This window comes from Magnolia sinica, chromosome 9 (assembly GCF_029962835.1).
Source record: "Magnolia sinica isolate HGM2019 chromosome 9, MsV1, whole genome shotgun sequence".
In the NCBI taxonomy this organism is placed as follows: domain Eukaryota; kingdom Viridiplantae; phylum Streptophyta; class Magnoliopsida; order Magnoliales; family Magnoliaceae; genus Magnolia; species Magnolia sinica.
The window spans coordinates 86,836,759-86,847,293 of NC_080581.1; the positions used below are offsets into that span (position 1 = coordinate 86,836,759).

The 10,535-nt window shown below is 41.3% G+C and overlaps 1 protein-coding gene across 1 annotated transcript in view; it reads left to right on the forward strand.

The window, feature by feature from the left end:
• Positions 1-10,216, forward strand: part of LOC131255952 (disease resistance protein RPM1-like) — a 37,587-nt gene extending 27,371 nt beyond the window's left edge. Inside the window, exon 2 of the mRNA XM_058256920.1 lies at positions 7,359-10,216. Within this exon, the coding sequence (XP_058112903.1) occupies positions 7,367-10,123 (2,757 nt within the window). The 5' untranslated portion in view covers positions 7,359-7,366 and the 3' untranslated portion in view covers positions 10,124-10,216. The remainder of the gene's footprint in view (positions 1-7,358) is intronic.
• Positions 10,217-10,535: the final 319 nt, after the last annotated feature.

Consider the following 10,535-nt stretch of genomic DNA (forward strand, 5'->3'; position numbering starts at 1 on the left):
CCTTCCAGATTCCTATCCGCTTCCCCCCCCCCCAAAACTCCCTCCACATCTCTCTATTTTATATCATAAGATAGGACGCTCGTTTGAAGATTTACGCAGCAACAGCTTCGGAGGAAATCGTGCATAAGGCGAATGCACGTTATGCAGTGAAAGCTCCAAACCACCTGCGTTTGGATGAATGATCGGGACACTGACCGTCCCAGATTTTGCAAATATCTTCATGGCTAGGGTCAATCCTGGCTTAGGCATCATCTGGACGGTTTGGATCAGCTTTGATCAACACTAAAATCATACAACAGCCCGCAAAAGTCGGCCTGCTCCCGGACGCAAAAACAGGGACTGCGTATTCGTTACGCTGTGACGATGGTGGGGTTCACACTCAGATTCAAATGAGAAATCCAATCCGTCCACCGGATTTCTCTTGGAATTTCGATCGGGAAAGGGAGGTTTTTGGCCGTCTATTGATGTGGCCCGCAGAATTATCACCTGACCGTTCGCTCCTCGTCCGAACGGCTGAAATCTGCTCCATAATTCTTCTAGGAAAAATTCCACCTAGGTGTGGGTCACGCCCTCCCTCTGGACTCAATGGACGGTTCAGATGGATGATTTGGATGCTGAATGGGCCCCACTGCATGAAACCGGCGGACCTCGTGCGTTCGTGCTCGAGAAGGAGAAGGAGACAGGTCTCCTTTGTTGACCAGGAGATCCTGGTCCAGTGCGGTCGTACGCCTGCTGTGTACACCGGCCATGTAAAATGGGCCCCACCTTGATGTTTTACAGAAATCCGCTCCGTCCATCTGACTTCTCATCTAATTTAAGGAGATGAGACCAAAATCAAGGCATATACAGAAATCTTGTGGGCCCCAAATCGCTGTTCTATGGGCTGATCTAACTGTTGAGCCACTTCCATAGTGATCTGAGGGCTAAAATTTGATATGTACAGTTAATTTATGGCCCTCAGTCCATGCATGCAGTTTTGAGCCAATCAGATGGCGGGAACTATGTGATCTTATATTCTTCACCAATTTTGGGCCTCTTTAACGTGAATGACTTGATTTTCTCGGATCTCTGGCATGTAAATTCTTCAGTCTTGGTTCTCTGGAGTGTGTCCCTTGCTCTAGTGTCTTCAGAACGTTAATTCCATGCTTTTAGCATCCCGATCCAGTCCCAGCTCGCAATTCTACCTTGCAACAGAAACATGATTAAAATGGGCTATTAAATGGTACCATGTTCATAAATCTAGGCAACAACTGGGTCTGATATGCAATATTTGACCCTCAACAGTTGGGCAGGAGTGGTACTACCCCAAAACTAGCTAGAGATGGAAGATCCCATTAGGGGCTCTGTGGGGCCCCAAAACTAGTATTTTATTTTCGCCCAACACTTCAAAACATAATGACGGTTGTGGAAGCAGATCGCCTACCCATCTGAGATCTCGGTGGTACATGTATCAATAATATCGCTTGTTTGGTAATTTAAAACACCATCTTAGGTGGGAGTGAGTGATCAACTAAGTGTTACTATTATCCTAAGTTTCACATGTTATCAAACAGATATAGGCATAGGCGATGATGACATAACAAAACATATAAACTCTATCTCTAATTCTTTAAATGTATGAATGACTTTAAATGTGTGTGCATGGACCATGATTAATGATACCAATATAGAACCACATCAATGTTATCGTTAGTGAGGACGTCAACATATGCGCAATGGTTAGCCCGTACACAACCCAATAAATGTTATAAAATGCATGATTAGCCGTGTATTTATTAATGTTCATGTTAAACATCCAGTTGACGAAGCAGGGATATTGCTATCGAATCATAGGTCTCTATCTGGATCACGTAGTTTGTTGTGCCACTAGGCAGCTCCTCACCAGTATCCCTTGATCCACTTTGGGTTTCATTGTCCCTAAGCCCCTATAACTTAATCGGATTTGTAGTAGGGCTAACTGCCTAAGGACGACCATGACTAGAGGTAAAGGTCGTCACCCAACCCAAGTGTGAAGAAAGCATACCACTCATATCATCATTATCACGATAGGGTCACGATATTCCTACGTGCTCGATGGTCACTACGGGGAAGTTGGTCACTCAATGTTTTACCAACATGTCGTGCTCCTCACCTAATGTTTTATCGATGTGGCATGCTCGACGCCCGACTATAGGCTGACAGCTCATACGCAGTGTCCCATACCACCATATTCAACCCTCGAGTCTTTTCACATCGTATTATGGTAATAGTTATGAATGAATCTCACTTGTTATAAATAAGGTATCTCAAATTCCATATCGTGTTGCAAACATTGGTCATATATGCGATCTATCCACACAATGGACGAATCTGATTGTCCAAGAAAAACCCTGGATTGACTGGCATTGGGTGCAAGCATCCTATATAGTTCCAACTACTATCGATCGCCAAGTTCTACCTCGGTCAGCCATATGAGTTAGGATGGCCAAATTCAATGACCACCCCTTGTTTCAAGGTTAGTCATGGCTTGACTCTTTTTTATTATAGCTTACTTTATATAATATGACTAATTAGTGATACAACATTTATTTAATATTAACAGGGATCTCCAGCTTAACTCTAATAAAGCAATGTATCTAAAGGAAGACATCAATCAAAATTTACAAGTATCTATATTCAAGTCACAACAATATATGCAAGGAACATGACGAATGCTATAAACACATTAAACACCCTTAAAATCTACCATTATCATAACAAACCCTAATCAATCACCAACAAGCCAAGCATTAAAATGAGTGAACATTTTGCCATGGGAATTGGTGCAAATGGCCCCCATGACTGAGGGTTAAGGGTATTAACTCTATGTGAGGTTAATTTCCACTATTAGGGCCATAGGAAACAGCATGCATCGATCTAAGTTATGGAATATCTGACTTTAGTGGGGATTTACATAAGAGTGTGACCGTTCTTACATCTGGATGTGTCGATCAATGGTTAAAGTCATACTTTAGTTCAAAGGTCACTGATGGACAATCAGAGTTGTGGCTATATGAATATGGCCAGCATAATATCTTTCGTCAGTGTCTTTAGTTTGATCGTGATCTAACGGTCCGAAAGCCGCAACTTTGTTAAGATTTGGATGAAGAAAATTAACTTAAGTTCCTGACAAATCTTAAAGGCATTTGTACATCTCATGTACTCACCTTACTAGCCCAAGTTGAGTGATTCAATGCGTTGTCTTAGCTTCCCATGATGGACGTCAAGGCCTCTAAGACGAACACCTTTATATACTTACAGATTTAGTGGCTTACCTACGAGCGGTGTAGAGCTTGTTTGGATAATCAGGGCATTTTTAGAATGATTTGGTTAATGATATTTCTTGTGCGCGATGATTATGATTTGGATTATCTAAGTTCATAATGTGGCTTATTCACAATTAGTGAAAATGACTATTTGATCCTGAACACCTTAAACTGTTGGTTCTTAGGATAATAGAGTAACTGGGTCAATTTGATCAGTTTATTAATCAACATTCACTCTTACTTGTCTTGGCTATAGGTAGGTCTTTATTTAGTTACGGTTGTTAGAGCTGGGCATATCTAACCTGATCCGGTGGATCTGACCCGATCAGACTCGATCCGACCCGTTCCGAACCGAACCGACGGTCTGGATCGGTGCGGATCGAGTAAAACCATTCAGATCTAATATTTTTTTGGATCCAGATCGGGTCGTGGTCAATCCGGACCGATCCGATCCGAAAGCCCGATCCGAATGGATCCGGCCCGACCCGATCCGACTCGATCCGAAGTGGTTCTTATAATGATTTTACTTTTTCTTGTGGTATGGTCCACTTAAGCTTTGGATATGCATCAATTTTGGGTTTAACGACTAAAATGATCTGGAAAAACGAATGGACGGCGTGGATAAACCACATGCATTCACGGTGGGCCTCAATAGAGTTTAGAGTGTATAATAAAAAAGGATTCGCTGGTGTACCATACACAGCTATATAACTGTTGTAGGCTATCCTAGCTGTAGGAACGTGTCATGCGAAGACGAACACTGACGCTTCTCGAGCTCCGAGTTGTATGAACGGTTCAAAGAAGATCAAAGTTATATGGCCCACAATGATGTATTTATTACATCTACACCGTTCATATATTTTTAGAGATCATTGTAGAGCATTGTCCAAAAAATGAATCATATCCAAAGATCATCTGAACCACACCATAAATAACAGTAGAGAATGATTTTCACTGTTAAACCATTCGTAGGGCCCACCATAATGTTTATCTTCCATCCAATCTATTCATTAAGGTTACAAAGACCTAACTTAAGAGGCAAAACAAATTTCAAATTGATTCCAAAATTATGTGGGACTGTGACCCCAAAAAGGGTTTGAATGGTAGACATTCAATCCCCACTGCTTTTTTCAGTGTGGTCCACTTGATAGTTAGATCTATCTTATTTTTCGTCTCAAGCCTTAAAATGAGCTCACCAAATGGATGGACGGTTTGGATATAACACATACCCCATGATTAGACCCACGGAACTTGCCAACATCAATAACAGCTCTTTCGTGCAGTGCACGTTACATTTGCAGCACGTGAATACAGCTAGTACCTCGAGCTCCGAGTTGTAAGAACGGCTCAAAGAAGATCAACGTTACATGGGCCCCACAATGATGTATTTATTATATCCACACCGTTTATCCATTTTTAGTGATTATTTTAGAGTATTAGGAAAAAAATTGAATCATATTTAAGGCTCAAATGGACTACACCGAAAATAATAGTGAGGATAATGATTCTCACCATTAAAAAGATTCAAATAATACCCACCCGATCCGACTCGGTTTGGGTCAGGCCAACCTTGCGTCGGATCGGTTCAAGTCAAGTGTTGCGGACTCGGTCTCGGATCAGATCGGGTTCAGATCAAACTGTCTAAATTTCGGACTGAACCGATTTGGACCCAATCTGATTTGACTCGGTCCGATGCCCAGCTCTAACGGTTGTATTGATTAGTCAGTGATAGGTTGGCTAGAACTACGACATAAATGAACTTGTTAGCTTCCTACAGTTAATGGATTGAATTTATGCAGTTCTTTACTGATAACACTCGCGTATAGGCTAATATCAAGTGTTAAAGATCAAAAAAATGAAAAATAAGCTAATTCTAACAATTTTTATTTTAAAGAATTTTAAAAATTCAAAATACAAAAGTCCGAGACGTTACATGTGGTCCGTTGGATCATTCAATTTGCTTCATTTTTTGGTTCATGTCATAAAATGATTTTTCACAATGGATGGATGGTGTGGATTAAAGACATACATTACAGTGGGCCCACAGATCCTAATAGGACCATCCGTCTTTAGCTAGGTCTTGGCAGGGTAGTACCCAATCCACGCTCGACTTCAGTTTCCGTCATCAAGTTCTGTAGGCCCACCATGATGTATGTTATATCCAAAACTTTTATCCATTTGGCCAGATTATTTTAGGGCATGAACCCCAAAATTTAGGAGATCCAAAGCTCAAGTGGACCATACCACATAAAACAGATGATAATGACGACCACAGTTAAAACCTTCCTAATGCCCACCATGATTTTCATTTGCAATCCAACCCATTCAAAAGGTCATACATACTTTGATTAAGGGAAAAAATATCAGTTTGATCCAAGACTTCCGTGGCCTAGGAAGATTTTAATGGTAGCTTTTGTTTTTTGGCTCATGTCCTAAAATGAACTCTACAAATGGATGACCGGTTTGAATATAACATATACATCATGATGGGGCCACCTAACTTGGTGATGTCTCTCTCTCTCTCTCTCTCTCTCTCTCTCTCTCTCTCTCTCTCTCTCTATATATATATATATATATATATATATATATATACACACTCGGTCTCCTGTGCATTGTACCGCAAGGAGTTTATATGCAAGCTTTCATATAAGCGGTAAGATAACTTGAGTGGCTGGGATTCGGTGGCATTGAGAGAGAGTGTCTTCGACGAAAATGACTCACGCCGAGACTTTTGGAATTGCACGCTGGAATTGAAATTGGATTGCGAACTCAATTGGGCCCATCATAATATATGTGTTGTATCCAAACCGTTCATCCATTTGGAAAGATCATTTTAAGGTATGAGCCAAAGAATGAGGCAGATCTAAAGCTCAAGCAGACCCATCACAGAAAACAGTCAAGATTGAACGCCTACAATTAAAAACTTCTTGGAGCCTACAGAAGTTTTTGATCAAGCTGATATTTGTGTTTTACCTTAATCCACATCCAAGTAAATTTATGAACTGACTGGATCTAAAATAAATATCATGGTAGGCCCTAAGAAGGTTTCAACGGTGGGCATCACTGTCCGCTTGTTTTCTGTAACAGGGTCCACTTGAGCTTTGAATCTGCTTCATTTTTAAGCTCATGCTCTAAAATAATCTTGACAAAATTGATAGACGGTGTTGGTACAACACATACATCATGTTGGGCCCACAGATCTCGGTGACATCACTTCAGCAGCGTGATAGCTGCTAAAGGCGTCAGTAGCTAATCTGCGTCCCGGATTCTCATACAAGACTAACCATGTTGCGTATATGCCATCCAATCCATCAATATGAAATACCTACCCCAGGTGATGGTAGACTTAAAAAATCAAGCTATGTTGAGGTTACGATGGGGGCGTCCACTTCAACTCTTCCTACACGTTGTTGGGCCACAAGGATTGGCCTGATTTTTGGAGGTCAAATGAGATAACACATACATGATAGTTGAAGTGGATCTCATCAACAGATCAGACGGGGCCGACAACAACCTTTGCACCTCATTTTGCCGAAAAATGTTTTTGTGTATGTATAGAGAGAGAGAGCATCCCTGCCAGGTCCACAGTCATGTACATGTGAAATCCATTAGGACCATCAAGTTCATCACCCCATGTTAGTCTAAGGCAAACATTCAGGCAGATCCGTGACTCAGGTGAGCTACACCAGTAGAAGCTGTTTGGAGGGGGACACCCAACCTTGATTTTTATAGGGTCCACCATATTATGTATGTGAAATCCTATCCTTCTATTATGTGTATCACCCAATGTTATGCCCAGGGCTCAGGTGTTATCAAGAGTGGTACTCATTCTCTCCCAACTTGTTCCCTTGGTGTTGCCCACCTATATAATGGTCCGAGTAGATTTCACATACATGTCACGGTGAGGGCAACCGTGTTTGTCTCGGTTTTCATCCAACGGGAAACCTATATCTCTACAAATGGAGAGATACCTGTACATGCATACATATATTCAAAACACACAGTAATATATAGCCGAAAGAATAACTTAATATTTCTTTCTGACATTGATTGTCTTCGTTTTCTATTTTGCAGAAATTCCGATGGCAGAGAGTGTTGTTCAATTCTTGTTAGAAAACTTAAGTGCCCTTCTAAATGAAGAAGTATCTTTACTAAAAGGAGTACGCAAGGAGCTTAAAGAAATCATGAAGGAACTTGATAGAATGCGAGCCTTGTTGAGGGATGCTGATAGAAGAAAGGATAGCAATGAAGAAATGAAAACATGGGTGGGAGAAGTAAGAGACGCTGCGCATGATGTGGAGGATATAATCGACGAGTTCTTGTATCGCATGGACAGGCCACGACGAGGTGGATTCAAGGGTTTTCTCGTTGACATTATCCATATCCCCAAGAATATCTGCGATAGGCATCAGTTCGCCATGCGACTTCAAGAAACCAAGGTTACTGTTCAGAATATTTTTCAGCGAAGACCCAGCCAAATAGAAGAAGTCACCAGATCCTCTGATGTTAGCAAACTGTGGCAACGTGATGTAGAAACTTCTGTTTTCAAAGCGGACAATGACATTGTGGGGATGAAGAAAGAAATAGATTTGATAGTGGGATGGTTAGTGGAGGAAGAAAAACGGCGCACGGTGATTTCAGTGACAGGGATGGGTGGGGTGGGCAAAACCACTCTTGTCGCTAAAGCCTACAAGAATAATCAAGTAAAGAAGCTCTTCGACTGCTACGCATGTGTTTCTGTCTCACAGTCTCTTAAAATTGATGAGCTACTACGAAGCATCATAAAACAATTACTTGAGGCTAAGAAAGAGGTTGTTCAAAATGACTTAGACACCAAAGATGTTGGTCAGTTGGGGCGGATTGTTAGAGGACTTCTCGAATCAAAAAAGTACCTCATTATCTTGGATGATGTCTGGACTATGAATGATTGGAATAAATTAAATGACATATTTTCAGATTGTGGATGTGGAAGTAGGTTAGTAGTTACGACGAGGGCCTCTGATGTGGCTTCTGCAGCAGGAAAGGGAAGCCGTGTCTGCAAGCTTCCGCTTCTAGATCAAGAAGAGGCCTGGGTGCTCTTCTGTAAGGAAGCATTTCGGAGTGAACCCTGTCCTTTAGAGCTTGAGCCATTTGCTCGATCTATAGTAGAAAAATGTGAAGGCTTGCCACTCGCAATTGTTGCCATGAGTGGCCTCCTGTCATTGAGAGACAAGACTGCATTGGAATGGAATCGAATCTACAAAAACCTGAGCTGGCAGTTGACAAACAATCAAATGCTAGAACCAGTAAAGAACATCCTGTTGCTTAGCTTCTATGATCTACCATACCGCCTTAAGCACTGTTTCCTGTACTGTTGCATGTTTTCGGAGGATTACTTAATTAACCACAACAAGCTGATTAGGTTTTGGGTGGCAGAGGGTTTTGTGGAGGAGACGGGTAAAATTACAATGGAGGAGGCAGCAGAAGACTATCTGAATGAACTCATCCATCGAAACATACTTCAGGTTGTTGAGAAGAAAGCGTTTGGAAAGTTGAAAGCTTATCGAATGCACGATATTGTGCGTGAAGTGGCTATATCAGTAAGTCACGAAGAAAAGTTCTGCATGAAATACAATGAGCTGCAAGCAGGGCAAAATGGCAAAGTCCGCCGCATGTCAATCCACAGTAGTGGAGAAATTAATCATTCGAGTGTAGGTATGACACATCTTCGTTCCCTCATGGTGTTTGATGGAAACATGTCGTTTTCATCTGCTTTAAATATGATGGCATCAAGCTTTAGATTGTTGAGGGTCCTAAATCTAAGAGGGATTCCTATCGAAAGCATACCAGATGAAGTGACTAACATGTTCAATTTACGGTATCTAAACTTGAGGAAAACTAAAGTTAGGGAGCTTCCCGAATCTTTATGGAAGCTACAGAACCTTCAAACACTGGACGTCATGAACACGGAGCTAGAGAGGCTACCCAGTGGGATTGTGAAGCTACGTAAACTACGACACCTGTTTTTTTGTCGAATTACTGTCAAGCTTTATGATGATTTTGATTTCATCAGTAGCATCCAAGTTCCTATAAGAATATGTAATTTAACAAATTTACAGACTCTATTTTTTATTGAAGAGAAAGAAGGGGAGTTTGTTAAACAAGTTGGGAACTTAACCCAACTTAGAAGTCTTGGTATTTCTAAAGTCAGAGAAATCGATGGAGCTGAGTTGTGCAATTCAATCGGAAAGATGAAACACCTTCAGGAGTTGGATGTGATTGCAAGTACAGAGGAAGAAACACTTCAATTGGAAGCACTCTCTCCCAACACTCCACCGTTTCTTCAAAAGCTTTACCTGAACGGGCGTTTGGAGAAGGTGCCTCGATGGCTTAACTCCCTTGTGAACCTCACCTCTTTGGTGTTGAATTGGTCAAAGCTAAGAGAAGAAGATCCTCTTTCATCAATCCAAGCATTGCCCAATCTGATGTACCTTTACCTTCAGAATGCCTATGAAGGGCAGCAGTTGTGTTTCCGCGATGGACGGTTTACTAAGCTCAGGAACCTTTATCTACGGGACATGAAACAACTAAATCGGATAGTAATAGAAAAGGGAGCATTGGCAAGCATCCAAGAGCTAATTCTGTTTAACTGTGAGGGGTTGAAGACTCTTCCTGAAGGGATTGAATATCTCACCGGACTCCAAGAGCTCCGCTTACGGGGCACGCCGATGGAATTGACAGATAAGTTGAAACTAAAAGGTGGAAGCGAGGAGGACCGTAGAAAGGTGAGGCACATCCCTATCATCCAGCGTGTACAGTGGAGAGAAGCGGGGGGATGGGTCATGGAACGACTCAACTAGTCATCTATCCTTCATTCATTGATGAGGTAAGTCTAGCTGTACAAAGCATCTTTTCTCGATAAATGTGCAAATTTATAAAATTTATTTCTAAAATATATTGCGTCATAAATATAAACTCTGTGCAGTCCATTGTGATTTATAAAGCTTACGATCAAAAATTAAATATATCCAAAGCTCAAGTGAACCAATAATATGATTTGAACGTCTACCCGTGGGCCACATAAGTTTCGGATGAAACTGATATTTGTATTTTTCCCTTCATCTATGTCTGTGTTATATCATGAACAGGTTGGATGAGAAATAAACATCACTGTGGGCCTTAGGAAGGTTTTAACGGTGGAAATCATTTTTACACATGTTTTCTGTAGTGTAGTCTACCTGAGCCTGAAAAACGAATAGACGGTGTGGATGA